Source organism: Electrona antarctica (assembly GCF_951216825.1).
Source record: "Electrona antarctica genome assembly, chromosome: 15".
Taxonomy (NCBI): domain Eukaryota; kingdom Metazoa; phylum Chordata; class Actinopteri; order Myctophiformes; family Myctophidae; genus Electrona; species Electrona antarctica.
The window spans coordinates 36,968,436-36,983,519 of NC_136796.1; the positions used below are offsets into that span (position 1 = coordinate 36,968,436).

At 42.8% G+C, this 15,084-nt stretch overlaps 1 protein-coding gene across 1 annotated transcript in view; it reads left to right on the forward strand.

Moving 5' to 3' along the window:
* The window catches only part of slc25a13 (solute carrier family 25 member 13), an 86,506-nt gene that overhangs the window by 13,877 nt on the left and 57,545 nt on the right, over nt 1–15,084 (forward strand). Inside the window, exons 4-5 of the mRNA XM_079523350.1 lie at nt 646–761; nt 4,204–4,343. Of these exons, the coding sequence (XP_079379476.1) occupies nt 646–761; nt 4,204–4,343 (256 nt within the window). The remainder of the gene's footprint in view (nt 1–645; nt 762–4,203; nt 4,344–15,084) is intronic.

Consider the following 15,084-nt stretch of genomic DNA (forward strand, 5'->3'; position numbering starts at 1 on the left):
CCGTTGTATCATGGCACACTTGTTGTATTTTTGTACTGAATAAATAATGTGTGTCTGTTTCGGGAGCGAGGGGACAACGATCGGGTACCACCCATTTTTAAAACGAATATGGGTAAATTCTCCTTCTACAGCACCGCCACCCAAGCGTGGAATGCCCTCACCCCACCCCTCAAAAAATGCAAATCACTTGCATCTTTTAAAACAGGCCTGAAAATCCACCTTTCAGCAGGCCCAAGGGAGAGGAAATGATCACCCCCTCCCCCCCCCCTTTTTTCCCCTTTTCGCCTCATTGTATATACAGTGTTTTTATTTTTACTATGTTGTCATGGATTTATTTTTATTACCTATGATGATATTGAATCTTGTTGTTATTGTTCATGCCATGTCTATGAATTGATTGCATAGGGCCTAAATGGAAACAAGACCGCAAGGACTTTTTTTTGGTGTTTGACTGTACTCTGTTGCTGTTTTTACATTCTGTCTAATATACTATTCAATCAATCAATTTCTATGGTTGTGGACACTGGACAGTAGGGTGCCACAGATTGAATTTGTTAGAAGAGCATGTCCTGAGACGTGACAGTATTTAACTCTATAGCTCTTTTAACCTGCACTCTTCTGTGTTTCTCTATCCACCTGTCCCAGGCTGATTTGCTTCCAGGAGTTTGTTGCGTTTGAGTCAGTGCTCTGCGCCCCAGATGCCCTCTTCATGGTGGCGTTCCTGTTGTTTGACAAAACGGGCAACGGCATGGTCACATTTGGTAAGTACTATAGCCCCCGCGTCCATGCCTCGGACCAACGGCCCAACTAAACCAGAGTTGCCAACTTCTGTTATGTACTGTAGGCCAGGGGGTGGACAACATTGAAGCTGGAGAGGGCCACTATAGTTCCACACTCACTCCAGAGGGCCACTATAGTTCCACACTCACTCCAGAGGGCCACTATAGTTCCACACTCACTCCAGAGGGCCACTATAGTTCCACACTCACTCCAGAGGGCCACATGTGCATATTACTGTCGTAACAAAAATAGCTGATACAAGCTCAAAATGCGTCGCACTTTGAGCCAGATTATTATTATTTTTTTGCTATTTTTGAACTGGAATCCTGAAAAGTAATTTCAAATGCATTTACTTATAGTTATATTAACTTTATGAACTTAAATGCAAAAACATTGGACATAAAAAAGACAACATTTAAATTCTAGTCATTAATATAGACTGAATTAAAAAGGGTCATGTTTGCATGTTTGGAATTGTAACAGCTGAAATCAATACTATTATCAGTATTACGATATTAACTGCATTACATTTATAAGGGAAACATTAGTAAGTCATAACGACCCAACCCCCAGGTCCTATACTGCAGGAGGTTCATGATTATATTTGACAAAAATGTCCACTTCAATCTCGACGGGGTGCGAATTAATTACGATTGAGACTCAAGTTCCTAAACTCACAGTCAGTGGGTCTTAAATGATACGTGACAGTGCAGGGTTAAAGCTGCGTAGTGCCGAGGTTTCTTCGTGGCTCTACTACGCTTGGAAGGGAAAAAAAATGTTGCTGTCTGTCTGTCTGTCTGAGCCTCTGCAGCCAGTAGAAGACAGAGACACTGAACATGAGCCCCAAATTATAGCCTTACTAAAGAAACAAAAACAAACCAACAGAGCGACCTGTTTCTTATTACCAAACACGCTGCGTCGCCGAATGAGCACAGAGAAAGAGAAACAGAAGAGAGAGACAGAAGAGAGAGAGGGAGAGAGGGAGAAAAACTACATTTCTTTGACAAAATCTGAGAAATTGAGGGATGGCAAGAACGAGAGGCAATTTTTATTTCAGTCAGACTAGTACTTTTTTGGATCGAGACAGCTCCGCCGCATGGTTTTTTTTACACTTTAATGAGGCAATAAATATACAGCCTTTAACTCTTTAAAGGGATAGGTGCAGGCAGCACCGCTACAGTTTATATTATCAGCTTTTATGGACCTGTCAACACCATGCCCTCTTTTTTTCTGTTGTTTTTTTGGAGGGGTGTTTTCAACACTACTCTTTTTATCTTTCTGGCTCTGATACAACTACAGTAACTGCATTTCATGTGCTATACGTTCCGTTACAGTTTTTATGAACTCTAGATTCCAGCAAATTATGGATTCATTATTTGTAGTATGCAGTAAAAAAGAAAAAAAGAAAACATGCATTCAACCCCTTGTTTAAAAATGCTGCGTGCTTTGCCGCTTGTACTTAATTGAAATTACTCAGGGGTTATTATCAAATAAAAACGGCTTTACAGAAAAATGAAATAAAATGAAATCAGAGTGCATGCCATTTATTGCTTGGAAAAACAAACTAGGCTTTAATGCAACTTAAGCCACAGCAATTAATGCTTTTAAATAGGTAATAAAGTAGGGAGTTGTTATTTTGGTTGACTTGGAGAGGGCGGCGGCCCTTTCATCTAACGAGCGCCAAAGAGAACTGGAGAGGGGCCGAGAAAAGAGGAATTCTGCAACACATCACAATAAAGCAACTTTGACAAGTCCATAGTCTCAGTCACAAGTTATTTAGCTTTCGGTGGACTGGTCGGGCCGATGCGGAGTGGCAGACAGACAGACAGTCAGTGTCTGTGCATGGTGTAATGCGCGTAATGTTTTTCATGCAATTTTCCACTTGTGCGCAAGGCTCATTGCTCACTGGCATTGGGATATTCATTAACCTTTTGGAAGAGGCAGAAAAACAACAAACCTTTTAATTGCCACTGAGACACCTTCACTCTAATTGAGCCTTTTAAATATGAACATTTACATATGTGCATATATAATCAGCTGCAATGATCTTCCTCCCCGTCGACAGAAACAATTAAAAGGAAATCCGCGTATACTCTTCCCTGCTTTCCGAGCAAGACGTGTGCGGTGCATTTCAAATCAACCCTAATGTACCGGGACCTCGCACACCTACAGAATGCCTGGCATTAGGCCTGTTTAAATCAATTAGGCAAATGTGAAATATGCAACAAGTTCAAATGTTCTCCTCTCTTCCCACCTCAGGGTTCCAGACTTCAGAGTAATGCTGCCAATCGCACGCACGCACGCACGCACGCACGCACACAGTGATCTATCTCACCCCTTCCTCTCACCCACCACCACAGCCCTCGCCACCACCACCCTTGGCTAGCAAACGGAATGTAGGCGGACACGGTTTTGTTTACATTTACAAGCACTTCACTTTAATTGTGTCACCTGTATAGGATATACTGCTTTTCAAAGTAGAACAGATTATCTGATATTATCAGACACCTATTAAGTACAGTAAAAGAGTATGTTGGCATCAAACTGAATCGAGGACATGAAATGGCAATGGCTCGAGAACTATATTACCATTGTGTCAAATGCATTTGCACTAAACAGCACAATATAAACTACAGTACAGTATATGTTGCCATAGTTTCCTCTGTTTTCATTTTAACAATGCCAAAGACACATCCCAGCTCTCCTATACATTATAGGACATAATAAATAATAGAATAGCTGCAAGTCATATCAATTGATGGATTAACCTTAGAGGGTTGGCATGGCCTACAGCCCTACATCATGCATGGGCAACCTTCAACTTCACTTATATCAGGTTGATGACTACAAGTATTTGGGTTCATATATATCTTCTTCCCAAAAGGACTTTCAAACTAGGATAGTAAAGATATTTAGGACGACCGTCGAGCCGATTCTACTCTATGGCTCCGAGACATGGACACTTTTCAAAGAAATTAGAGAAACGGCTGGATGGCACTTACACCTGCCTAGCGAACTATTTTAACTCAAATCTTTGCTTCTGGGGGTCCCTGGAACAACATATTTTCAGATGGGGGTCCGTTCCCAAATACATATAATTCTGGGGGTCCTTGACATGAAAAAGGTTGAGCACCATCTGACATAGAAACAGGTTTTTCAGAAAACTAAACTAAATGGGTTAACCCATTTTGGGCGGGAACCCCTTTTGGTGTTAGCATTATGTTATACTTTAGCTATTGAAAAATAGCAGATCTACAAGCTCTACGAGCTTGTAGGTCTGCTATTTTTGAAAAATCGTGAAAATGTGGCACAAATCTTTGAATATAATTCAGACGACTTTTTATTTATTTCGACGTCAGGCCTAAATGGGTGAAGATGACCATGTATATTTTCCCTACCCCCCTTTTTTCCTCTACTCCACAGAGGACGTGAAGCAGGTGTTCAGTCAGACCACCGTCCACCAACACATCCCCTTCAACTGGGACTGTGAGTTCATGCGGCTGCACTTCGGCAAGGAGCGGAACAAGGAGATGAACTACGGAGAGTTCACCCAGTTTCTTCTGGTGAGTTTGCGAGGGATCACCTCCTGATTTCTGTGGCACTCAACCAGTGAATGCATTTTGCATTTCACTAATTCGTGTCCAAGGTAGAGTTTGACTTACACACTAGCCCGGGGGTTCCCAAAGTGGGATCCGGGGACCCCCAGGGGACCTTAAGGGAGTTCCATGGGGTCCCCAGCTAAATGATAGTTAGGAACCAAATGGACCCTTATGGGTCTGTAACTCAAATGGAACCAAACGGACCCTAACAGGTCTGTTTGGTTCCATTTGTACATTTGTACATTTTGATTTAACAATATAAATTGGGGTTCCAGAGATAGAAATGCCACCATTAGATTTGCACATATTTTTGAACAGCTAAAGTGGTTATACAAAAAGCTTTCCCGGTTTTAAAAGGTTAAACAACAATGAAAACGGCCTGGGCCGGCCGAGCGGTCCAGGCACCTTTTGCTGGTTCGAGTCCTGATCCCGGCAACCTTTGCTGCGTGTCTTCCCCACCATCTCTCTCGCCGTTTCCTGTCAAGCTACTGTTAATCTATCAATAAAGGCAAAAAGCCCCAAAAAATATCAATGAAAACAACAACAATGAAAACAAATGTAGTGGCAGCTGAAAATAGCTATTGCTCATATAGAACTGGCAGATTGTAGCAATGATTGAGCTTCTTTTTTTGCCAATCCTTCAGGGAACCATTTCAAAAACGTAAGTCTTATAGGTCTACATGACCTACATCTCTGATTAGATGTCTTCAATGAAAAGCAGCAGTTCTATTGTGTCGACAGAACAGGACACATCCTTAATGGAAGGAACGGAGTCACTGGGTCTCTCTGGATCCTGTCTATAGATCTGTCTGTTCTGCCCAGTCTCGCACATAGAAAAGTGGACAGACAGACAGACACACACACACACATGCGCGCGCACACGCACGTCACACACACACTCCATTTCCACTCACTCTCTATCAATTTCACATGCTGTCTTTCTTATTTCTGTTAACATGATGGTCACTTTGTCCATCACAGTCTGTCCTCTGTTAGCCATTTCATTGCTACTTCTTTCTTTCGTTCGTTCGTTTGTTCGTTCGTTCGTTCGTTCGTTAGGTCTTTTGTTTTTTACATTGACCTTCTTTCAGATCAAACTTATAAATGTAATTCATAGCAACATCATCTGCGAATCGCATGAATGTTTGTGTTTTTGAAATCGTATTGCTTGATGCTCGTTTTACAGTATGACGCATGCACACTAACTATTAGGTTCTTTCCTGGTCCTACTAGGCCTCTCAAACACAGCCCTCCAGGTTGGCCAGATTAGCCATTAATGAAACACTGACGTTATGTATATATTCTTTGCGACTTTGTCTGCATTTGTTTTCCATTAGCTGACATGCACCTAGCATTTCTCTGCTCCACCTATTCTCAAACAGGTACACACACACACACACACACACACACACACACACACACACACACACACACACACACACACACACACACACACACACACACACACACACACACAGAGCTCCATCTCCATTTATAAATAGCATGGCAGTAGGCAGTGGTGCCGGAACGTTCCGAATGTATTTGTGGCGTGCGAGCCATTTTCCAATATGATGTCTAGACTTAAATCAGTCCTAAGCAGTGAGAGGTGGTGGTGTTGGTGGGTGAGGGGGGGGCGGGGGTGGTCCACACTGTGCCAAGTTTGCATCCACACTCACCATGTATCTGAATGAGGCTTTTTATATTGCACTTAACGTGGACCAGATGGCTTATACATAGTGGCCTGCAGCACATGGATATTGGGGTGTGTGTGTGTGTGTGTGTGTGTGTGTGTGTGTGTGCGTGTGCGTGTGCGTGTGCGTGCGTGCGCCTATTATGTACATACACGTTGCTTGTGTTCTTTCACTTCTTTGTGTTACTGTTGTTGATTTGCATCATTCTATTCTGTGTGTTTGTGCTCTCGTCTGCTTCTTCAGAGATGCAGGCTCCGTCTGCATGCACGTTGATGACGTGTTTTTGTATCTGCGAACATGTTTGTGTGCGTGTCTGTCTCTGTGTGTGGGTTCGTTTTTGGTGTGCGTGTGTGTGTGTGTGTCTGTCAGTGTGTGTGGTGTTATGGCCGGTAGACTCTGTACTTTGCATTGACAGCGTTCCCAGTTCTCTCCCAGTAAGTCACTCTGTGGTTGTATAGCTGCAGGGCCAGTGGCCAGCCTGCTCTCACTGCTCAACTATGAAATGCATATTTGCACCGCTCGTGCTTGGTGCATTTGATCATGCTCATAGTGATTGATCCGTGCCTTGATCACTGGCAGAGGAAGCTACATTTTAGCTAGTTTTATTTGCACTCTGGCTGCACCGAGTAGAATCCTTCTGAAGTTTACAGACCACTCCTTCCTGTTGTATTGTACAACGGTGGATGTTCCTGTCTAAAGAGGCACATGAAGACAATATTGGCATATGAATAGTCTGCTGGTACAGTACATGGTGACCTTTATTCCCTTGATTTTGCTCTCTACATCAGTGCTTCCTCAAACCTTTTGAAATTTGAAAATGCAGCTACTATGATTTTACTAGGAGGAAGATTTTCTTTTTTTTAAGTTTTAAAATTATGTTTTTATGTGGCCACACCCACCAGTTCATTAAGTATGCCTGGTTTTCACCTTAGCACCACCCACCTGAACTTAAGCCTCGCCCACAGATGTTGTTGTGTGATAATGGGGGAGGGGTTAGGGTTATGATGTCACTAAACTGGTGACTTTTCGATTCGGGAATTTTGACTCAAAGGCTTTCAGCTTTCAGGAAGAAACCAACCATACACAGAGAAGACATATTTGTATATTCTAACCACACCTGGGGGTCTATTAGAGTAATGTTAACTCCATAGACACATACAAAACAGAGTACAGTACAACAATCACGGCACTCCATCTTTAACTTATTCCCCGCCACTTTATACGTATTTCTTTCAATGGCGCTCCCCGCCACAGACGTCTTTTGACATTTTTATTGATTAAACGTTTGATCGCGCCCGTCGCCACCGTCTGAATGACCCTCGTTTGCTTGGCGATCGACTAAACAGGAAATAACCAGAACTTTTAGGTGAAATTAAAATAAGATTGCGGGACACATTACACAGCCGTTTTTACTTCTGGTTCACGGCCTATGCGTTTTTTTTGGTCTTCAAAATAAGAGCATGCTCTGAAAGGACGTGGCAGAAGCTAAACGCAGCGATCTGGCAGTATAAATGAGCTGAAAGCATGCACTTTTGAAAGCTGAAGTATTTTTAAAGCAATCTGTGTCAGGCTGAGGGATAGTTTAACGGGATAGTTCAGATTTATTTTTACTTAAGCTGTATGAAATACTTACCAATAATATAGTGGTTGCAACTGTATTCATTGATGGTCCCATGGTGGGAGTTCTGCTGTGAAATATTAAGTAGTTCCGGTCATTTTGTGGGGGGCACACTGGGGATGCATTAAAAGTAAATTAATTCTCAAAACTAATGTCATTTTTACGTAACTGTCTATATCACTACGCCCAAAAAGTAGTTCCATGTGATAGAGGGGTCAAAGGTGAGCGAAAGTTGCACTAATATTTTAGAAATAGGTCAACAATACAAATCTGATGCTAGGTTTGTGAATTAATTGACTTTTAATGCGTGACCCCAGTGTGCCCCCCCACAAAATGACCAGAACTACTTAATATTCACCAAAACCAGAGCAGAACTCCCACCATGGGACTCAGGCAATCAATTAATATAATGTGCCGGCCCGGTTCCGGCGAGCCGCCCGCGTCCGAAACGTCGAGAAATGACAGAGTTACCGTGTGGGGGTCCCCGGGGGTCGCCGGGGGGTCCCCGGAACATCCAGACCCGGAAACAGCTATTTTCGTGCTCGGACAGACCCAGCCAGCCAGCCACCCAGCCAGCCAGCCACCCACACGGACACACAAAGCTCCTTAATGAAGTGGTTGCACCACTTAAAAAGTGATTCGGCCCAAAACATTGTGTTTATCGTCATGATTTGTCACAACAAGAGTTGGCTTTGTCCTTTGTCTTTAAATAAATACTTTTTGAAACGTCTATGGGGAAAAATGAATGGGGAATTATTTTCCGGGCCTGTCGTCGTCATGAAAGGGGGCGGGACTGCGACACACTATGATTCGCAAGATTAGCAGCCACAGACAGATGCTGTAGAAGAGTAGACAGACAGATGGACAGACACTCTTCTAGGTTGCTTGCCCCCATTGCTGCCAAGCTGTAAAAATGACCTTGTTGCTACAACTGGCAGCAGACGTTGCCAGGTTCCAGGTACTACGGTAAACATGGGGATGTGCTTGGAGCGTTGTACGGGTCCATATTGGCACAGTAGAGCCTGGCTGATGCCAGATGTTTGTGTCTGTCTGATCCTGATTTTGGAGAGTCCTACATCCGGGGGTGGTCTACAAGCTCTTCTTTAGCTTGTATTTGGAATACTGAATTATATTTTGCAATTTTTTAATTGGAATCCAGAAAAGTTACATAAAAAGTTACACACATATTGGACATCAAAGTAATTCAAGCGGGGCATGTTTGGAATTGTAAAAGCCGAAATCAATAATATATCAGTATTACGATATTAACTGGACGGAGGGACGGACAGACGGAAAAGAAAGAAAAAGGGGCAAAATGTTGGAATCTTATTGAAATTCAAATTTTTAAATTTGATTAAAGTTTCTATTTGAGAACAAAAGAAAAACTGGGACACATTGGCTGCATTATTGCAGGTACCTTTGGCATAGTCAAAAAGTAAAATAAGGGCTGATAAAGTAAAATAATGGCTTATATATTGGTATTATTGGCCAAACCAATATAACGCTCATTCTCCTTCTTAGAATGCTTCTGTCATTCGTTTGAAACCGTTATTATTGGATTATAAACCTGTGCAGTACCTGTAAAGTGGATAGCTATACGATGCCCTTGTTACTAACCCAGAGTAATACACTGGATCCTATAGTTCGTCTGCATTCTTTGTAACACGCACGCACAGGTTGCACGCACGTGCGCGCTAAATTAGCTAATTATCTTGAGTCATCTTATATTATGTTATGTACACTAGGGCGGTGCCCGTTGGAAATGCATGCATTTCCTTACCCAGATATTATGTCTTTGTCCCTTTCATGCCCATATGGAGTTCTTTGTCAGGCATGCACAAATATAGAGTCGAGGGATTCTATGCAGACGTCAGAATGATGTCAGAACAGGCCAGCTCCATACAGGTATATGGACCATGGGCAGGCCTTTTTGGGGCGGTTCTGGACAACCGAACCGTGGATCCGACCGACTCGACACCGGGCACTGCACTCCCTGTGGTGGTGTGGAACGCGCGTGTCTAATTTGAAGTCGGTGGGGCGAAACATTTATGGAGTTACGTGGATTGCAACAGTACACACACAGACAGAGGCTCGGTGCATTTATAGATGGATGTAGTCCTTTACCATGCATTGTATTTATAATGTCCTATCACTCTGCTTTTCCCGCCTTAACCCATTTTGGGCGGGAACCCCTTTTGGTGTTTTAAACATTATGTTATACTTTAGCTATTGAAAAATAGCAGATCTACAAGCTCATAGCGCGCCACCGAGTGGCGCGCTATGAACTTGTAGGTCCGCTATTTTTGAAAAATCGTTAAAATGTGCCTAAAATCTTTCAGAAAATTGTCATGATTTAGATTTTTTTTTTTTTTTTAAATGTCGACATCAGGCCTGAATGGGTTAAGAACGTTCCCACCCTTGTTCCTCCTGCTCTGTACATACATGTATGTCTCCATTGTGTTTCTCAGCCATTATAACCAACCGGCGCTGCCAGATGCTCACAAGATGGGATTATCAGGGAAAACGTTTGCGCGGCACATTTCTCACAAGGGCTCTCTCTGGCCAATTACTGTCTCGATGGAAGCCAGAGATTCTCACCAATTACATGCATTTTTCCCCATCTCAACACATGGATGCCGGCCAAGGACCAGCCTGCGTTGTTGGGAGTGATGCAGTTTTCTGGCAACGGCAGCGCCAGTGACTAGAGGGGTGGCACGTGGTAGCAAGCCCCGCTGTATAAAAGCTGACAAGGAGAGAGTTTGAATCATATGGAGGAGGCAGTGTTGGTTTTGACAGCAAATTTTGGTTTTAGGTAGTCTCTTGAATAGTTTTCATTTAGTTTGTCTCATTTTAGTCACCTGGAATGTCTTAGTGTTAGTCTAGTTTTGGTCGACTCTACATCTACAGTTGATTTAGTCGACCAAATGTATTTTGGCGGGCCTTGATGCCGTCGTAATGACTGATTTGCGTTGTGCGACGCGTTGTGAGCTTGTAGATCTGCTATTTTCAGCATGCAACCAAGTGTAAAATGACTTATACTGGCTCTCTTGTCCACTAGTCCCTTCCTAACATTTTAGTCTAGTTTTTATTTGTTGACGAAATTGTCAATATATTTAGTCTTAGTTTTAATTTAGTTTCCATTGAGTTTTCGTCAGTGAAAAAAGGTAGTCGACGAACATTTTTTGTCATAGTATTAGTCGACGAAATCAACACATTTAGTGGTGGTGGTGGAGGGGTGTATGCAACATGCAGCACTCCTGTGACACACTCCAATGACTTGAATTTGGAACGTTGACACGGACCAAGTTTCAAAATTTCAATTATACGTTTGACACCTCCAAGAGGCAATGGGCAGCACTTAAAGTCACTGTGTGGAAGACTCATTGGCAAGCGCTTTTTAATGGGCAGTTATGCGTGCAGCTTCCTCTTGTAACAGCTTTAGTCCCATACAGAGAGAGAGAGAGAGAGAGAGAGAGAGAGAGAGAGAGAGAGAGAGAGAGAGATCCTTTTCCACTCATATATCCATTGTTTAACTTTGGAGAGGGGGAAAAACGCCAGCCATTGAAAGTAAACAGAGGTGGCTTGTCATGCATTTTTTTTTTTAAATTCTCATCCAAGGACAATTAAAGTGACTGCGAATGTCTCGGTGGCCTCTCGCTGTCCGCCCCAAAGCCCTGGGGGGGGTGGGGGTGCACATGATTCAGCTATGTAACTATATCAGTCCATTCTGTTTCCCCCCCTCGCACAATATCTAGTGCTTTTACCTCCTTAATCATGGCACTCTCAAACGTTTTTGATGCTCACTAGAAACCCATGCTGTGCTCAATGGGCGATATCAGAAAACTACTGCAGCTATAGCTCTGTTTTTGTGCAGATCGGGCCCTTTGCCAGGGTACAATGTTTCTGCTTCTTTCGAACCGATTTCCACTTGCGTTTCGTGTAAATGTCAGTCAAAGATCCCAAATGTTTCCCCGAGGTGGCATAAAGGCGGAGACGTCTCACTCCCTCCAACTGGCACAACGCTAAGCCACGGCGGGTTGCATCAGGTTTATTTTGGCGGGGAGTTGTATATGTTCTTGAATACCATTCCACGTGCTTGAATAAAACCAGTGAAGAAGGCTTAATTTCATAGACAGATACTGACGAACCAAATTAAATCTGAGTAGAATGGTATGTGGTCCTCCTAGATTCTGTCCTAATGCTAGTGACTGAATGTCACTATGAGTTGCTGTGAAAGATTTGTTGTCACATTCCTGGCCTTTCACGTGGGAAAGAATACATACAAATCATAAGATAATCCTTCGTCCTTGAGAGGGAATTGGGTCATAGAGACGGTAGCAATGGAAACAGAAACAAAATGGAGAATGACACAAACGCAACCAAACGAGCAAACAAGCTCACTCAATAAAAGTACAAATAATACCTAAAATTTGTATTAACTCTGAGCCCGCCATTAGCGCCGTAGATTCACGCCAAAGGGTCTTTTATAGAGCTTTTGATCGATCGAGTTGAGATGCTACTCTCATTGGCTTGCTAGCTGGTGACGTCAAAGAGACTGGAACGCGCCATCTTGAATTTCTCGTGCACCCACGACGTCCACTCTATCTGTTTCTTTCAATCGCCTTTATCTCCAATTCCTTGTCCCAGGTGGCATTTCTGGTCAAAACAAGCTTTATTCCTTGGCCCATAGGCCATAGCCGACGCTGTGATCCTCGCGATGAGGCTTTCTCGTTGCTGATCGGGAGACCGGGAGTGGATGCGACAACACAGACAGTAGTAGTAACATTTGTAACATCCGCTTCCGGGTTTTGGCTCTTCAAAATAAGGTTCGAACGGTTGAAAATGCTGGCAATACGAGGTGAATTAATGAATTCATCCTGGCAGGAAAGTGTTTAACCCATTTTGGGCGGGAACCCCTTTTGGTGTTTTAAACATTATGTTATAATTTATCTATTCAAAAATAGCAGATCTACAAGCTCATAGCGCGCCACCGAGTGGCGCGCTACGAGCTTGTAGGTCTGCTATTTTTGAAAAATTGTGAAAATATTTATTTCAGAAAACTGGAGGATTTAGAAGACGTTTTTTAAATTTCGAGGTCGGGCCTAAATGAGTTAAGTACAGTAGGCCTACTTAAGTGAATGTACTTGGTTGCTCCTTTCCACCACTGCCTACAGTACAGTAGGTCTGCAGAACCTGAACCGTGCTCATGCGAGACACAGGAAGTGTTCCAGCCTACCGTAGGTGTTGAATATCTGTGGTTTGTTTGCAGCCTCTCTAGACTTGTGGTTGCAGGTACTACTGATAATGGCTGTTCATTTCAAGGGCCTTTGGGGGACCTTCACACCACCACAATCTGCTGTTTTCCCCCATGGACCACCGTGTGTGTGCGTGTAAGAAGTGAGACAAAGTGAGCAGTTGGTGATTAGCCAGCATGTGTGTGTGTGTGTGTGTGTGTGTGTGTGTGTGTGTGTGTGTGTGTGTGTGTGTGTGTGTGTGTGTGTGTGTGTGTGTGTGTGTGTGTGTGTGTGTGTGTGTGTGTGTGTGTGTGTGTGTGTGTGTGTGTGTGTGTGTGTGTGTGTGTGTGTGTGTGTGTGTGTGTGTGTGTGTGTGTGTGTGTGTGTGTCTAATTGTGTATCTGCTGAGCATGTTTAAGTGGCGCTTGGGAGGGTGAGAGAATCCCAAGTGATGGCACAGGGTGGGCAGGCAGGGCAGGGCAGGGACCCCCAGACCTTGACTCCTTGTAACTGAGACGAATGGTGCCAGGGGAGCCCATCAGTGCATTGTGTGGTTGTGTTGTATGCATGCTACTGTATATCTGCATGCAATTTGCAATTTTGCATGTGCACAATTCAGCAATCTTCATGCATGCGTGCGTGCGTGTATATGCTCTAAATATGTGCATTGCTGTAAATTACTATCCATACTTGTTTTCAGCAAAGACTTCTTTTTCAATCTGTTCTGTTGTCCCCCATGTTTTTTTCACGAAAAAACAACATTTTCAGTATTTCCCGAATTGCTTCCAAGAGAACACCCAGATTCTCTGATATGAACAATAATCTGGGTAAAGATACAGAACCTTGAAGTGGGGAAAGGTTCGTTTTAGCAGGAGTTTTGTCCCATCAGCCATTAAACAAACTGCCTCGTCGATTAGTTTTAATAATGGGGACCTCATGTATTGTCTTGGTGGTGTGTGTGATACTGTATGCTTTGTGCTATAATTATGGTTATACAGTAGGTTGTTTTTGTTGTTACTGCTGAACAGACAAATATCCCTTTCGGGGACAATAAAAACTATTATTCATTTCAGGTCTGTATGCTGGAAAGCTAGAAATCCTCACACATGCACGTGCAGTGATGCTGTCCATGCACCTACTGTACACACACACACACACACACACACACACACACACACACACACACACACACACACACACACACACACACGCATGATACTGTACGAATGCATCAATACTGTCCACTCGCATAGGCATGCGATGAGGCTGACCCATTCACATGCATTCACATGCAATGATGCCGAGGCGCTGGCCACATGCATACACATGCAATGGTGATGTACTGTAGATGTGCATATACTGTACATGCAATGCTGCCATCCGTCCATGTACATAAACACAGTGGTGGTGGTACTTAAGTACTGTACATTTCGGAGGTATTTGTACTTCGGAGGTATTTGTACTTTACTTGACTATTTCCAATTTTCAATTCTTTTACTTCTACTCCACTACATCTCAAATCCAAATATTGTACTTTTGCTCCACTACATTTATATGAAAACTATTAGTTTAGTTACTAGTTATTTTGTTAGATTTTGAGTAGGCTATTATTACAAAACATACATTAACCACTTCCCATATACATTAATATACAAAAAATAGCCGGTCTACAAGCGACGCATTGTGAGCTTGTAGACCGGCTATTTTCAAAAGATTTTTAATGCATTTGAAAGCTTGAAATGGGACATTCACAATGAGTATACTTTCTACTTTTGGTATACTTTTAAGTATAGGCGTACATTTTGATGCCAACACGTTTGTACTTTCACTCGAGTACATTTTGAATTCCGGACTTTTACTTGTAACAGAGTATTTCTATATCATTGCAGTATTGATAGTACTTTTTCCACCACTGCATAAAGTGATGATGCTGTATCTACACCATACTGTACATGGGCCACATGCGGCCCCCACCTTCACTTAATGTGGCCTGCAGGTCAATATCAGAATACGGATATATTATTGATTTCAGCTGTTACAATTCCAAACATGCAAACATGACCCGCTTTAATTACTTCAGTGTATATATGTAGCTTAATGACTTAATGTATTTGTATTTAGTTCATAAAGTTAACATAACTAACTATAACTAAATGGCCCTC